The sequence below is a fragment of the Apodemus sylvaticus genome, chromosome 4 (genome assembly GCF_947179515.1).
Source record: "Apodemus sylvaticus chromosome 4, mApoSyl1.1, whole genome shotgun sequence".
Classification (NCBI taxonomy): domain Eukaryota; kingdom Metazoa; phylum Chordata; class Mammalia; order Rodentia; family Muridae; genus Apodemus; species Apodemus sylvaticus.
Window position 1 is genome coordinate 14,556,370 of NC_067475.1, and position 17,922 is coordinate 14,574,291.

Consider the following 17,922-nt stretch of genomic DNA (forward strand, 5'->3'; position numbering starts at 1 on the left):
GGCTGGGTCGTCCATGTTCTCTGAACGTCTAGACCGTTAGGTCTGTCTCTGAGTCATCTAATTCCTAGACATCTAATTCCCTGAGTCATCTAAGTCCTAAGGCTCTGAGCTTCTTGAGACTGGTCCCCAAGTCCCCATGTCCCCAGAGTCCTTCCTTAGGCGTTTGCAGGATCCACAGAGCCACGTCTAGTGAAGCTCTCGGTTCAGCACCCCTCTGTTCTCTGTCAGTTCTCACGAGACAAGCCCAGAGGTCTCTCTCAGCCAGCAGTGATCCCCCCCTAGTCTCCTGTGTCTGAATCTGCAGCAGTCCCACAAAACTTCAACTTAAGAACGTAAGGCTGTACCCCAAAAGGTGTATCCTTGCTGTACCCCAAAGCTGGCTGCTTTCATGACAGACATGTAGAACCCCATGGTTGGTTTCTGGCACTGTCCTGGGAACACACTGAGACCTAGGAGCCTCTGTGTGATCCTGTGAACTGCCTTAAAGCACAGAGGTATTTCTTTCCCTTTCAAGTCAGCACATATGGACAAAGGCCTGGACAGCACTGCACAAATGAACTCTAATTGTTTAGATCCTCTCTGTTGTCTGACAGTCCATCAGCCCATCCTACCAAAGAGAAATTGTCAGCTTCTGAGAAACATACAGACCCAAAGAGTTACAGCTCATGACTGGTGTCACCTTAAATTCCCAGTATTCAGCCATGTCTCCGCAGAAAACACTGCTTGGGGACTGGGAAGATGACTCAGTCAGAAACGTGCTATCCATGTAAGCATGAGGACCTGAGTTCAATTCCTAGAACCCACATAAAAATCCAGCTACACTGGCATGCGGGTCCTGGGTAGACAGAGACAGACAGATCCCTGGGGCTTGCCGGCCGGCAGCCTTGCCTGATCAGTGAATTCCTGGTGAAAGGTAGAGGCTTTATCTCACAACACAAACAAAACCCCCACCGAGATGCTTCTGCGAAATGATGCCCGAGGTTGACCTTTGACCTTCAGATAGCTGTATCCAACCATTTATGCAAAACACACACACACACACACACACACACACACGCGCGCGTACGCATCAAGGAAAGAAGAAAGGAAGGGAGGAAGGGAGGGAGAAATGGAGGGAGAGAGGGAGGATGGGAGGAAGGGAAGAAGGAAGGCAGGCAGATCTAAGCAGGCTCACAATCCCAGCAGAACAGCCTGTTTACCCAGCACAGTGACTCTGAAGCTCAGAAGTTTCCCAAGGACACCAGGCTAAACTGTAGGGAGCCCGAGGAACAAGGCTCTCAAGGCATTTCCGGGGGAGGAAGACCCTGACCCTCGAGGGAGGAGCTGCTCCAGCTGTACACAAAGTCCTGAACTTTGGTTCAAGGCTCATGTGTGGGGCTCTTAAAGGTGAACTCAGTCATGAGGGGAGCTGTTCCCACATCTCATTAGCCTTGTCTTGGACAAGTAGGCAAGCTGAGAACAGAACAGGAAGGATCCGCCTTGACTCCTGGGTGAGCCCAGCTAGGACGCACCAGGAATGTGGAAATGCTTGGGGAGCCTCGGGACTCTGGAACTCCGAGGGGCCAGGATAGCATCGGGGAGTTCCTGGCACATACCGCACCACGCGCACAGCACCGCATGCACCGCACCGCACCACACACACCGCTATTGTTGTTTTGCTGTCAGCATTCTGACTTGAAGACAAGGAAAAAGATATCATCCAGAGAGAAGAAAGGGCTATAAAACCAAAGAGACTAAACACTAACCAACGCACACAGCAAGACCTCTGTCTCCTGGCCGCTGGTAGGGTTAGCCCTGTCTATCTAAGGTTCAGAGGTCAGTCTCGTGGCCAGGCCACCATGGGCTGGCCACAAGGGCCAATGCTTTAAAGGGCTTACAATTTGCTTTAAATCTCTATTGTGCTTTCCTTAATATCTCCACTGTTTTTATCTTGACTTTTTCTTCGTAAGGGGGCAAGATGGCGGGAGAGTGGACTAAGGAAGAAGGAAAAGAAGTGGCTTCGTGCTCCTTAGGGCATTCGCTGTGCTTCCCTGCAGCCCTGATGTGACCTGAGTCCACACGACAAGCTGTCTTGAGGAGGGGACCTCGCGAACCTGGATGGAGATCCCTGGAGATCCTCCAACCTCCAGGCCCAACTCTAACAACAACAACACAATTTCCTTCCATGCTTATGGTCAGTGAGAAAGGTCAGATCCTGTTCTAAGAAGTAAGTCCTTCCATGGAGACAGAGATGAATCCTGACTGAGAAACAAGCGTTTCCCACAGAAGGCTCGGTATTACTGGTGGGAACCAAAAGGGAAGCCATCATGTCACAGCATTAGTATGACAGGTCTCTAGTGACACAAACCAGACCCCACAGCACTGGGCCTCAAATTGTAGGCAGTGGTGCTTTCCCTCCAGTACAAGTTCTGCACAGTGTGGTACTCATTTAAATAAAATTCTGTGCTTTGTTTGTTTTGCACAGAGTTTGTATTAGAAGTTAAACAGTCAGGGCTGAAAGAGGCTCGGTGGGCAAAGTGTTTGCTGCATTTAGCGTGAGGACCTGAGTTCAAATCCCCAGAAATGATGTAAATCCATACACAGAAGCACACATCTATTCCTCCAAAGCTCCTACGGTGAGTTGGGAGGCAGAGGCGGGGCTTTTGAGTGTCACTGAATAGCATATGGTCTGCCAGGATAGCCGCAGGAGATGCCCTCTGTACACCACCGTCACACCCGACTCAGGCCCAGCTCCCACTACCTGCGTGGTCTCTGCTGCACACGGGCAAGTAATACATCATCTGAGGATGCAGGACTTTCTGTGCTCTGGCTGCAGGACACCTTACAAACAGAACACTACTACTGTTTAGAACATAATTCCATAAACAGTCTGCCCAGCTCCCTTCCCACCCACGGCCCTGGCGTGGCTTCCTGGCCATGTGCATATATATGCCTGCCTTCTCCCAGTGGGATCTGCCTTATATCCCACGTCCAAGGGAAGCCGTCAGGAACCATCCACATCCACAGTATTCTTCTGCTTGGTCCTTTGGTTCATTTCTTTTAGAAAATGTAAGTTTTCTGGGTAGATAGCGAATTTCCTTAGATAAACCCATCATTCAGGTTCCTGTGAGTCACCCATGGGGCAGCCCCACAAAACAGCTCTGACTTAATGTGGCCTCTCATAGGACACACTGTTGAGTCATAAGCCTCAGTTCTCCCCTGACAACCATAAAACATTAGAGCAAGGCACATGCAGAGTGTCCTTGGGGGAGGGGCCGGGTCTTCGGAGACGGTCAATAAATGTTTAGAATATGAAGATGCAAAAGCTGGACTCTCTTCTTTTTGAGAAAACATACAAAGGGGGGAAAAGGCCCACAATTATTTGGTAAGCCCTGTGATCAGACTCCTGTGCATCACTACTACCCGGCATCCAAGACAGGTAACCTGCTTCAAGGTATGAGGTTGGAGCCTGCTGCAGCAAGGAGGAACCAGGAAGCCCTGATTTACAAGGTGAATTTGGTCGACACATTTAAAAGTTAGTGATTCTTTAAGGTTACTATAGAGCTCACAGAAAAAGTATGGCAGTCAAGGAAAACAGGTGTGAGCAGGAAGGGGCTTCACTTGGGGTGTCTCCAGTTAGTACTTCTTGGTTCTCCTGCCCTTTATTTCAGACATCTTGGTCTCTCACTAGGATGGGCTGTGACTCCAGTACACATTCTTTCCTGTCCAGCATTCTCACCCCGGTTTCCTGCTGAACACAGCAGTTCCCTATTAAAACTTCCAAAAGTTACAATGCTAAAGTGAATTTGATAAAATTCTACCACAGGCCAGCATGTGTTTGTTATACTCTAGCTGTTCAGTTAGCCTGGAGAGGTTGAGGCCTTGAGTGGTGGGTAGCCCCCAGAGAGGGGGCTACAGGGTTCTGCAACTCTGAGCCTTTTGGGGGGCTTGGTGAAGCTCCTTTCCCAGAACCTTGTCCTCAGAAGGTAAGATGTAAAAATATGCTTCTAACCTTTGCACACAGGAAACACCCAATGGTTACTCACAGCTGAAGTCTCCTTGGGTTTCTAAACCAAGATAAGTCAGAGGCAAACCCAAAGAAGGGGGCAAGAACGGGGATTTACAATGCTGGCTGTATTTAGTACAGCCGTGTCATGTCTTACAATGCTGGCTGTATTTAGTACAGCCGTGTCATGTCGTGGGGCAGTGTGGGAAGAAACAGGAGATGGCTGAGCGGTGATGGGCCTGGAGCGAGGGTGTGCTTTGGATGAATGTGTGTTGGGCTGACTGCAGAGAGAGGCATCTGCAACACTGAGATGCCAACAGAGGGAAGGGACGGAGATGACAAATGGCTTCATGTGGAAAAGCAAAGGAAGACAGACTCCTGCGAGGCTGTGGAGGAGAAGGTGCTGACGAGAGTGGGGCACAGAGATACAGGGCACACATGGAGGCCTTCTCGGTGCCTAGCGCTCCCTGAGATGAGGGTGAGGAGAACCAGTGAGGATCTCCTGAGAGGTGAGACCTCTCCTGAATACTGTCAGCAACATCCCATGGAGTGCATCAGGAGGAAAGGCCAAAGTTGGCCGAGTGACTCTCCTTTCCCTGCTCCTGGTCCTCAGAGAAGTGGGTGAGCACCTTATACCCCTGCCCCTGCCGCCAGAGCAAGATAAATCCTTCCTTCCTTCCTTCCTTCCTTCCTTCCTTCCTTCCTTCCTTCCTTCGTTACCTTTTGTCAGGTGTCTGATCACACTAATAACGAAATGAACACATACAGGAGGGGCAAGTCCAACGACTTCGCTGACCCAGCTGCTAAGAGGTCTTTGCACTCAACCATCCCCAGTCTGAGAACAAACATCTCCTCCAACACAGAGTCCCGTTTGCCCAGGAAGCATCTGGGTCAGCAGTTACTCAGTGACCTCAAGACAAAGTACAAATACCCTAAACTAAGTACTTCCCTGGTACCTTGCTAGCTCCACTCGGAATAGATTTCGTCATGTGCCATCTGACAGGAGTCCCTGCACACCGACAAGGGAGGAAGGTCATGAAGGGCAGCAAGCTGATCATTCCACAAGACAATGCTGGGGCATGCTTTTCTTCTTCAAGTATTTGATTACTGGGGCACAGGGTTAGCAAACACGGCAAGCAGGCGCCTGACCATCCCTATGGAAGGCCACAAAGGCCGGAACAAAACATAAAAATTCCCAGGAACCCTGGTTAGCTTCTTTGGCCTTTTTGTTTTAAAGTATGTGTGTGTGCGTGTACATATGTGTACATGTATGTGCATATGCATACACTTATGAATTTGTATGTGCACTTGTGTGTGCCTGCAAATGTGTATGTGTACATGTGTGCATGTGTGCACATGCATACATGTAAGATTGTGTATGTACATGTGTGTATGTGTGTGCATGTGAGAATGTGTCTGTGTACATGTATGTATGCATGTATAAATGTGTACATGTGTATGTGAACATGTGTATGTATACATGTGCTTGCATGTGTACATGTGAGAATGTATATGTGTACATGGGTATATGTATAAGCATGTGTGGGTGTGTACATGTGTGCATGTGTGTACATGTGTATGCATGTGAGAATGTGTGTGTGTATATATGTGTTCATAGACATCACTGCATTGCACTCCCTCTCTCCTGTATTTTTCCTCCCGCCTCCCATCCTTCTCTTCTTTTTATCTAATGGAGCAAAGGCATTTCACTGATGAAGCACATGTACAATGTTAAAGGCTTGGGTTCTGGCCCTGGTTCTTCTCAGACCCAGCAAATCTCCCAACTCTACCAAGGGCAGTTGGAGCCCTTGAAAGCAGGGGCCCCTAGGAGAGTGTGTCCATAGGAAGGAGACAATGTGTCACGAGGAACATCTTGTACACATGAAATGCTGGCTGTGTACTGGGATGTGTACTGTGAACTGGGATGACTGTTCATTATGACATGACACACCGTGTTTAGTCATAAATGTCATAAAAATGAACTATGAACTAATGCTATCTGTCAGAGATAGGAGTCATGGGCAGAACTTGGTCTGAGGGAAGAAGGAAGTTCACAGAAACCAACAAGATGTGTGTAGAGATTTTCAACTTGTGCTGATCACAGCAGACACTGCAGTGACAGAGGCCATGCCACTTACCAGCTCTCTAGCCTTCTGCAAGGGAGACCCTGCCAGCCTCCTCATCACCCGTCCATATTCCAGAATCTCACACTACCATGGTGACAACAGCAAGGCTCCTAGCTCTAGGGGACTTGGTGGCATTTCTGGGCATAAGAGGACAATCTGCTTCAATGCAGCGTGCACCCCTCTCCAGTTAAGCCAAGTTCTAAGATGAAGAGCTAATGTTTTCTTAGGACTTACTATGTATCAGGTGCTAACTGAGCTGTTTTATAAGCACCATGTCTTTGCACATTCGAACTCTCACCATAGCAAAGGTACTGCCCCCTCTGACAGATGGGAACTCCAAGTTACAGAGCGGTTAGCTAAGCTTCCCAGGATCACACAGCCCGAAAGTCACCAGGTCAGGATTAAGTCTGACTCCCTCCCACGCCCCAAGTCCTTTCACTTGCTGTCTGCATGTGGCTTGAGAACTATGGGTCTGTAGGCTCCCAGAAGAGGGTCAGAGCCATTACGACCTTGCTTCCAGTCTGCCTGTCTGTTGGAGCATCTACATCGAGTTATGAAACAACAGCGGAAGTGCTTGCAGCACACTGACCTCAGGGCAGGAAGTACTGAAGCGCTGCTCCCTCTCTCCCGCCCAGGGCCCAGGGAGGAGCTCTCCCTGAGTACCGTTCACTTCAGCTCCTTCCTCATGTTGGAGGATGAGGTACCCACTTGCTGTTGACTACGACGTGACCTCCACAGGCTCATATGTTAAACATTTGGGCTTCGTTGGTGGCACTAATTCAGGAGGTTTGGAGCCCTTGGGAAGTGGAGACTTGCTGAAGGAAATCACTGTGGGTGAGAGACTTTGAGGCTTATAGCCTGGCCCTGCCTCCTGTCTTCTGTCTGTGTCCTTGTTCCTTAGAGTAAGCATCCTGACACTTGTGCCACCACAGCCTCGGGCCACTCTGCCACCACACTGTCCTCAGCACAGCAGGCTGTACCCCCAAAGTCATGAATCGATCAGTCTCTTCCTTTCTCAAATATTTGGTCACACCAAGAACACCGATAGCACACTCCTAGTCACTGCCCACTCTGTAGGCACGCCTTGGCCACAGCCACTAGGGGCTCACCACAATGTGAGCGAGCCTAGATGCTTCTTTGAGGTCCAGGCTTTCAAAAGCCACTGGACATCTCTAAACCTCAGTTTCCTCATTTATTAATCCTGCCAAAGTCTAAAGTAGCATGTCCCAGGGGAACAAAGGAGGGTCTGGCACCAGTCCATGTGAGGTGGGAGGAAGAAAGAAGAAAATACCTAACTTCCTGTTGTAATTATCACAGGCCTTTGGCAACAGCCCTTAGCAATTATATGTATGTATGTATGTATGTATGTATGTATGTATGTATATATGTATGTATTATATATATATATATATGTGTATCTACATACATGTGTATATGTGTGTATGTATGTGTATATATGCGTATGTGTGTATATATATGAGTGTGTATGTATGTATGTTATACGTATGTATATATTTGAGTGTGTATGTATATGTGTGTATGTGTGCATGTGTGTATATATGTATATGTATATGTGTGTATGTATATATATATGAATGTATATGTATGTGTATATGTATGTATATATGAGTGTGTATGTGTGTATGTGTGTATATATGTATGTGTATATGTGTGTATGTATCTATGTGTTTGTATGTATATGTGTGTTTGTATACACATATATATGTACATATACACACATACATATATTTGTATAACCATACACATGCACACACACAGATACACACACATATATATTTGTACACACACACACATATATATATTTGTATATACACACACACATACACACACACACACACACACACACACACACACACACACGTGCTTTTTGGCAGAAAGTCAGAGAAGAGGCAAAGAGAGAAAAGCAAGTTCTTGACCTTAAGACCTGGCTTTTCAAATATTCCTGCTCATAAACCATGGAATAGACACACTGCAGATCAGACTCATAGAAACACACACAAACATGACAGTAGCACATGATGCTCAAACCTAACACAATGCATGCCGGCATTTCTTTCTATTAGATTTTTTTTTAAACGTACTGATCATAGCCTTGCCGCACGGCCTCCCCTTTGTATCAGTGGCTGATAAGCAAATATGGTCTGCAAATATGAAACAGAAAACTCCATATTTACTCCATTCTTCTCTGTGTGATGCTTCACCGCGATCTCACCTAGGACACGGCTGCCCAGCCCAGCCCCGCTGAACACCATGCTCGTCCTTTAGTTTCCACGAAGCTTGAGGGTCAAACTCAGGGTCAGGCTCTCACAGTGGTGCTAGTTGAGGAATCCTTACTTTCTTAGTATGGACTCCAAAAGGCAAGAGTTCTTATGCTGGCAACTAGATATGACAAAGAGAAGCCATTAAGCACTATGTTAATGAGAGAGAGAGAGAGAGAGAGAGAGAGAGAGAGAGAGAGAGAGAGAGACCCATATGTTGAAGTTGATGAGCTCTGAGCAGTTCCTGTTGTTAATGTAACTTACACATTAAACTTTATCATCAGTATGTATAGGGTTTGGCACTATTGAGTCTGGGATATGCTATATATCTTGGAGTACGTGAATGGATTACAACCCACACATTGAGTCACCCTACGGAACAGGACATCTCCTGGAAGACTTTAAAAGCGTAGGTTCACAAAGCCTTCCACCTTTTGTTTTGTTCTGTAAGATATTGCAACATAGAAGAAATTCCAGCTGGTTTCTGGTCCCTGTGCCCATAGATCACGTGGTAGTTTGTTTGACAATAAATACAGTTTTGTGTGTATGTTGGTTATTGAAGCTGATTAGGTTGTTGACAAGTAGGATTTCAAAACTACACCTTAAGCAGAGGCCCAGTGCTCTTTGGACGGAGGGATCCTATGTCTTCAGCGTCTTCTTACCGACTTCCTCCTTGGATAGAGATCCACATACATCACAGCCTCAGGGCTGCTGAAGTAGGAACAGGATGCTGACCTGACTTTACAATCATGACAATTCAATATTGCCACTACCATTGCCACCCTCAGCACTTTATTCCTGATCCCGCCCTCTGGACTTTCCTGTCTTAGAGTTCAGTCAACCATTCTGGCTTACCCTTGGACTCTTTCTCCAGAGCTACAGAAACTCTGGGTATTTCTACCACCACCTTTTTACAAAAGTACTTTTTAGATTTATTTATTCAATTTTACATGCATTGAATGTTTGTCCTGCATGCTTCCATACACACCATGTTTGTATCTGGTAAGTGTAGAGCTCAGAAGAGGGTATCTGGTCCCTGGAACTGGAGTTAAGGATGGTTGTGAGCCATGATGTGGTTAGCTAGCAGGAGCCGAACCTTGGTCCTCTGCAAGAACAAGTGCTCTTAACCTCTGAGCATCTCTCCAGCCCTCTGTCGTCACGATTGATCCTGCTCTTTCTCATTCTTAAGATGTCTTCTCACACACACATAAATTCTTCCTTTCCTTCCAGACTATGCCCCAGACTTTCTAAGACCCTCCTTTTTCTTACTTTCCTCTCTGGAAGTGAGACAACACTCATGAATTCAGGCATACACACACACACCTATACACATATACACCACATACCACACACACCACACACATACACAAAGACATACCACACACATACACATATACCATACCACTTGCCTCCTAGAACTATTTATGAATATTTATGGGCTGACTTTCTAATATTTCAAAAACATTTCTAAGAAAGGTTGGAACTTATTCCTTTATGAGTTCCCCCTTACTTAAGAAGTTGTATTATTTTTTTCATTTAAAAATCACACAGCTATTAGAGACACCCGTTTTAAGTGCCCTTTCTCCATATTCTGAGGAGCAGTGACTAACATCCATCCTTTGGGAGACATTTGTGCTAGACAGCTAAATTCTTACAAAAGTAGCATCTGGGAGCTTCCTCTCGGGGAGGCCGTGAGATAGAAAAAGCTGCACGTTAGGCACAGTTAATCCACGATTCTGTGTTGGCTACTGCCTCAAAGGAGTCTCTCATTCATTCATCCTTTCATTCTAAATTTCTCTGTTAACACATATAGACACAAACACACTCAAATACATACACTATATAACACATACATATTCACACCACACACATATACATACACATACAATATACACATATACACCACACACATAATCAAATACATACCACACACATACACAAATACACACAACACACATGGTCACATGCCACACACACATACACATTCACACATACACACACCTTTCCTTTCCCTTTTCTCTGGCTACTTACATCTTGGTAAGAACTTAAAGACCATCAATTCAACATCAGATTAGGAAATTTAACACCTTCAAAAGATGAAAAATAGTGTGCCTCAGATCACTCTATTGAAGACTTTCAAAAGATCTGGGATCAACCCCCAAGTCTGTCATTAAGAAATTAGAAGCTAGAAATCTTAAAACATTACCACCTAGCTCTTCAGTTTCATTTCCCTCTCCCTAACTTCCTGTCTTCCACCAAATCCCTCTGTCTCACCACCAGGGAAACTTCCCCAGGTCCGCAGCACCCAACTGTCTCCTTGTCACTAACCAATTCCCCAGCCTGTTACACTGGAATCCCATGACTTCTCCTATCTTTCCTGGCAATTTCATGGTTTATTCTGGTTTTTCTCTTACCCAACACCACACCTGTTGAAACCACACAAGTCCTTTAGTCTGAACTCTTCCATAATTGTCAGCAAACTCATTCACGACAATAAAGCTGTGATGGTAACAACTGTAGACCCTCCCCGACCCCTGGGCAACAGAAGCCCTTTCTACCTCTTGTGTGGTATAGACAATGTGAGACAATGTGTGAGCAAAGGTGTTCTTGCAAGAAGACAGGTAATTCCACAGAACTCATGGCCAAGCATGTAAAGCAAATGATTAGCCTTACAAACTGAGAAGAGCTCACCTCATTGACATACCTATTCATGCTAACCTTCAATCTTTACCAGAAGTGTCAACAGCCTGTGTGGTGCCAGAGGAAGTAATGATAACGCAGGCTTGTCCCTCCTCGTCCTTGTAACATGCTAAAGGAAGAGTGAGGTGGTCCAAGGGGAGGGCTGGTCAGAAGAGAGACCAGCAAACACACAACAGGAGCAGGGCTTGGGAGTTGGTTTTGTTGGCAAAGCTTGCCTTGCAAGCTTGTGCACCTGAGTCTGGGCCAAAGAATATACAATTAAAAGCAGGGCATAATGGTGTTCACCTGTAATCCCAGTCCTCACGAGACAGAAAGGCAGATTCCCAAGGCCTGTTGGTCAGAAATTTAGCCTCCTGGTGAGCACCATGCCCCTGAGAAATTGTCACACAAAATGAAACAGTGTCTGAGGAACAATACCTGAAGTTAGCCACCCCCCATCTCTCTCTCTGTCTCTGTCTCTGTCTCTCTCTCTCACACACACACCTGCACACATCCGTGCTCACATATACACAAAACCCACACACACACACACACACACACACACACACACAGGAACCTGACACACGAGTATTCACTCATGCACACACACATAGGCACGCATTCTTTCTTACACACTGAAACTTGCACACATGCATGCTCACACACATACACACATGCATACACACTCAGATCTGCAAATATGACTACACACACACACACACTCAAAACAAATCAAAACTGCTTATTATAAACAGTCTTCCTGGGATATCTGCTAACCCCTGAGTCCTGTTTCTTTTCTTTCCTTTTTTTTTTTTTTTTTTTTTTTGTTTTTCGAGACAGGGTTTCTCTGTGTAGCCCTGGCTGTCCTGGAACTCACTCTGTAGACCAGGCTGGCCTTGAACTCAGAAATCTTCCTGCCTCTGCCTAACCCCTGAGTCCTGGAGACATAATGGTGGTTTCTATCCACACCACATACACCGAGTAGCCAAAATGTTCCGAAATCTGTAAAACTTCTCTTTTCCACACAGACCACGGGAAGTTTGGAACCCTCTGTTCCTATGTGTTTTGGATCACCCTTTACTTGGTGGCCTACTCTTGGCTTCTGGCTGCCTTCATTTCCCCAGTCCTTTCTGAGGCCCTTCTGCTGTCCACTCCTTACACCTGCGATCCTCTGTGGCTCCTCTTCCCGACCACATGCACATTCACTTCCGGTGTAAGTAAGACATTCACTTCCAGGGTAAAGTGAGAGCATGCGATCTGCTAGATTCTGGTGCCATTTTCTCCCTGCAGAATCCCTCAAAGGTCTATATGCACAGGACAAAAGCCTGGACTCATGATTCAGGCTTCTTCCGGTGAGTTCAGGATCACAGAGCAGAAAGGATCTTAACTGACCTTGTCTGAACACAAACTCCTAACCTCCCCCATGCCCCTCCCCCATGCCCCTCCCCATGCCCCTCCCCCATACCCCGGGCAGTCCCGTAGCGCCTTCTCTCCCATCTTCCATCTTCATCAGCTCAGTTATCACAGTCTCCACCTTCCCATCCTCTCACCATATCAATGAAAATATTACCGATTTTTCGCACGCACACCGCCTTTTGGAGAAAGGGTATCACTCTTTGCCCAGGCTAGGTTTGAACTCTAAATAATGCTACCTCGGCTACCCAAGTACTCCGTTTATAATCCTGAGCCTGGCAAGTCCCTTAAACCCTATCTATCTTTAAAGCCCTCTGGGGATCTGGCTGCCACCTCCAACAGTGACCTTGCTCTCGTGAACTCCCCCAAGTCCCAGAATTCCCTCTTGTGCAGTTTCTGCTTCTGTGTGTGCTCTCTCACTTCAGTGTCTCCCCAAAGCATCTGCGGATTCAGTCGCTTCTCACCTGGTCCAGAAACGTCAAAATGCAAATGGTTGCATGGTCCTACATAACCGAGTAGGCCACCCTGTCTGATGGCTGACTGTCCTCATATCTCCCCCCACCCCCTGCAGCTTCTGTCTGGGCTCAGAGACCCAGGCTGTCCCTTCATTAGCATATGACATCCCTACTCCAAGGCCATGTGGTCCATCAAGTGTCTTTGACAATCACAAGCGACATTTGCAGTGGCTGGCACCCAGTCTTTCTGCTCGCTAAGTTTTTTTCAGCATAGAACTTATCTTCTAGGTCCTGCCTGTGTTGTCTCTCCCATCATAGCACCTATTTCCCCACTATGAGACCGTAAGCTCACCGGGCGGTGGTGGTGCACACCTTTAATCCCAGCACTTGGGAGGCAGAGGCAGGAGGATTTCTGAGTTTGAGGCCAGCCTAGACTACAGAGTGAGTTCTAGGACAGCCAGGGCTACACAGAGAAACACTGTCTCAGAGAGAGAGAGAGAGAGAGAGAGAGAGAGAGAGAGAGAGAGAAACCTTAAGCTCTGAGTGGGGATTTAGGTCTGCTCTCTTCATGGCTGCCTTCTGACTGCACAGTGAGCGTCTGGCACGCAGTGGGCATTTGTTGCCCGCCGTGTCATCTGCTGCACGCACAGCAATACTGGCTCACTTGTCCCTGCTTACCTAAGACAGTCATGACCGTCTTCATTAGCTTCATGGGAGCCCTCCGGCGGCTGATGGAGCCGCTCGTGTGTGGAGATAAGACGTTGGTTTTCCTCTTGACATACATATAGATGCGCACGTATACCACCACCATAATGAAGAAGGCCAGGAGGTTGGACACGGTCCAGAAAATGAGGTAACTCCGACTGTAAATGGGCGCCAGCGAAGAGCAGGCCGAGATGTTGCAGAGGCAGTTCCAGCCCAGCGTGGGGACCGCACCCATGAAGATGGCGACAGCCCACACCAACAGAATGAGCAGCGTCACCCGCTTCTTGGTCAAGTTGCTGTGAATCCTCATCCTCATGATGGACATGTGCCTCTCCACGGCAATAACCAGCAAATTGGCCAGCGAGGCGGTGAGGCTTGTGTCCAGGAGCCCCTGGCGGAGAAACCAGCGGTTGACAGTCAACGTTTTCGACACTGGGCCAGTGTTAAACATCAGGAACACATACGCGATTCCGGCGAAGAAATCCGCAGCAGCTAAGTTAGCCAGCAGGTAGTAGAAGGGAAAGTGGAACTTCCTATTCTTGATCACGGCTGCAATGACCAGGGAGTTAGAAAAAAATATGAAAAGGCAGAAGAATGTCCCAACACACAAGACAATCACAAGCTTTGTCCCTGTCCACTCGTCCACGGTGTCTGCGTTGCTCCTGTTGTAAAAGAAGTCCATCCGCTTGTCATAGTGGCACTCATTCATGGTGGACAGGAACTATGCCTCCTAGAAAGGGACAAAGGAAGACAGGCATCACTCTGGGGGAATCACTTGCTAAGCCGCCTGCTGCCTCTATGACACCCCTCCCCCAGGTGACTCTTTTCAGTCTGCCACATCTCAATGTGGATGCTCTTTGCTTCAGTAAGTTCACTCCTGGCCTCCTACCCCAGTAATGGCTGCATGCAAATTCCCCCAGATGAGCTGAAAGTTCCAGGAGGGACTCTGTGTCTCTTTTACTCACAGCAGGATCTAGAGGCTCTGCCCACCTCCTGACAGGTAACTGACTAGCTGGGTAGTGAATGAATGGGCAGGTGATCCAGGAGGCACCTGTCTGTCCCATGTGCTGTCCTACGATTGCCACTCTGCGCCCGAGACAATAACAGTGTAGCAGGGATCATTAATGAATGTTCGCTGCTGGCAGAGTCCAGGCCACATTTCTTATTTATGAGTTCTGCTTTGTAATTAAGAGCAGGCGGGTATGCCAGGCATATTCTTGCCAAGATGATGGTATTGAATTTCTCTTCCGTGGCCAAATACCTTCTCCAAGAGATTGATTTCCACCCCTCCAACTCCACCCTTGATCATCCTGTCACCAGCATTTAGTTTCGGGTTGCAGTCACAATCACTTATTAAGCCTATGGTGCAGGAATGGAGACTTTGGTTTCAGTCCCCTCCCTTATCTTCTCCTTCACCTCTTCCTCCTGGTCTCCTCTTCTAAATGGCACCAATGTGAATTTTTATGCTGGATTTCCCAATCTAATCTCTGCAGCTCAGTTCCTGTCCCAGGACTCCCTCTGGCCCACAGGTTACAGTAAGACCTCTACAGATGCTGCTGACACTTAAGGTTTGTGCAGCTATCCAACCCAATGCACTTGCTAAGTGAAGGCAAGCCCTTGAGACCTGTGTGAAGAGTTGACACCACACTGTGGTACACTGTGGTCTCAGGCTTGCAGTCCTGGCACCAGACCTTCTAAGCATACAAGACTTCTTGGACCCTAAAGATAGGAGATCGTAGACGACGCAAGGCCCTGAGGTGCCAATGTCTCTGTGCTTTGTGTTCTGCCTCAGAGCAGTCTGTGTCATGTGTGGTCAAAATTATGAGAGGTCCTGTCAAAACCCACTGGAGTTGAAGTCAAAGCTTCTAGCTTCTGACTGGAAAGGATCCCTCATCAAAACAAAGCAAAATAAGAATAAAAAACCAACAAACAAAAACCAAGCAAGGTTGGGATTCATCCCCTGAAGAACCGCAGGCTTGGCAGACCTAAGTGCTGTCTACCTTTGGAAACCAAGCGACTGGAAAGTGGAGGAGGAACCCCAAGTGAAACGTCCTGTAGCTTCTGAACTCCGATACCACACTGGAGTAGGACGTGCCAGCCTAGACAACAACTTTAAGTACAACGCCACTGCGTCTCAGATAGCCTGCTTCCCAATATATATTTTAATTGTATAGTGATACATTACTCTGAATTAAATGTCACTGGGAGATCAAAGGCTCACTTGATATAAATTATAAAACAAGTTTTATAATTTTTGCAGCTTTTTAACATCATGTTATATGCTCTGATTAACCAATCTCTAGATCTGGACACAAGGTTATTTTCCAGTGTTTGACATTTATAAGCATTTACTCTTCATACACACACACACACACAGCCAACTATAGAGATAATTCATGGTTTTCAGAATGAGATAGAGGATACCAATGCATCTTAAGGATTCTGAAGGTTCTTGTCAACCCACTTAAAAGTGCTCTTGTATTCCTAAGTGTACCAGCACCACAGGAGGGGTTAATAGAAAATATCAATTAGAAATTCATCTGACTACTTAAGAAAAAAGTCCAGCTTTCAACAATGCTAAACATAAAGATTCAAGACAACCTGCGGAAGCCATGCTGTGGCAGTCTGCTCACATCTCTCCAAATCCGGAGCCTCGCTGTGGAGGGAGCACCTCTTGGCTGGAGCCTCGCTGTGGAGGGAGCACCACTGGGCCCTCAGCACTGAGCCTCCACCACCTTGAAAGACCGCTTTGGATTCCCATTCATTTGTCATTCTACCACGTGAGGACTCCTCTGCAAGGCTCCATTTTTAAAGCAGAGACCTGGCCTCCCCAGACATGAAATCTTATGGTGTCTCTATCTTGGATCTTGGACTTCCGAACTCCAAAACTGTGAGAAATAAATTCTTTTTTATGCAGACCTAGCCCAAGTTACAGCCACAGGAATTGGCCAAAATACCACATGAGAAGTTTTAATGATGCGATGATACTCTTTCCTTTCACCAATTAAAAATGATTTACATTGTTTTGTTACATGCTCTAGACAGCTAAGAAAAGCATTTTACTAACTTAAGCATAATGTCACCCCTGAGTGATTTATCCAGAATATGATATAGAATGTAAGAATTCAGATGTTGTTAAAACCTCTTGATTTTTTTAAATTTCTTTAAAGAGATGTTAAACAATTTTTAAGTTTCAGTTGTTGCATTTCATCAAATCTGTTGTTGTTGGAATTAAGAACTCCTCAATGATTGGTACTTCAATGTTTTCTTCAAATTCTACTTTTCTTCCATAAAAACTAAGTTGTAGATTTCTGAGTATTTTTTTATGGAAATAAAATGCCATGAGAATAAGAATTGTCCTTTTGTCTTGAAAAAGTTGAACTATCAGAGGGAAACTATGAGTAACAGAACTTAAACCAAGTAGGTCCCTTCCTGCTGCACAAAATTCTGTCTCTGAGAGAGAGAATGAGGGTACAAAGCTCACAGTGGGAATTAATTTAAAGCAACAACAACAAAAAAAACAACAGCAACAACAAAACCAACATGAACTATCAAGCAGTAAGTACAGGTCAGGTCATAAGTTGTGTTAGGCAAGAAAAAACTCACAGTTATTTTAATTATAAACAACTACATGCATACAAACAGAAACACATAATTCTAAAATCTAAACAGATAATGATAATTTTAAAGGCACAATTTAATTATGGGTCTTTTTAAATTCCATTTATCTATTTCATCTATCTATCCTTCCATCCACCCACCCATCCATCCATCCAACTATCTATGACACAAGATTTCTCCTGTGTCATATATATATATATGTATATATATATATATATATATACATATATACATATATGTGTGCAATGTAATGTAGCTCAGGTTATTCTGGAACTCACTATATAGACCAGGCTGGCCTCCAACTCAGAGGTCCCATCTCTCTCTCCCTCCTGGGTGCTGATGAAAGCATGGCCACCACTATGCAGCAGTGTTTGGAGTGCACACATTTTGTGTCTATTCTGCTTTCAGTTGTGCAGCCATTCCTCTGGAAACTAAGCTTAGTGTTTAAAGGGAAAGCCTGGGAGGCCTGTGTCTCAGCCGACGCTCACCGGCTCTGCTGCTCAATCAGAGTTTTTCACTGGGCACAAGGATTAGGTGTTTTTTGTCTAAAAGCTTCGAGTCACTGTAAGACTGTCTATGCAGACAACTGCATCTGGACACCACCTTCATCATGAACGCTTCCTGTCACCATTGCCTGCACAGCTTCCAAGTTTCCTAGT

General features: G+C 46.2%; 1 protein-coding gene across 2 annotated transcripts in view; it reads right to left on the reverse strand.

Annotated features, from left to right (window-relative positions):
- The window catches only part of Lpar3 (lysophosphatidic acid receptor 3), a 67,011-nt gene that overhangs the window by 31,934 nt on the left and 17,155 nt on the right, over positions 1-17,922 (reverse strand). For both annotated transcript variants that reach the window (XM_052178998.1, XM_052178999.1), the window contains exon 2: positions 13,616-14,372. In XM_052178998.1, the coding sequence (XP_052034958.1) occupies positions 13,616-14,351 (736 nt within the window). In that variant the 5' untranslated portion in view covers positions 14,352-14,372. The remainder of the gene's footprint in view (positions 1-13,615; positions 14,373-17,922) is intronic.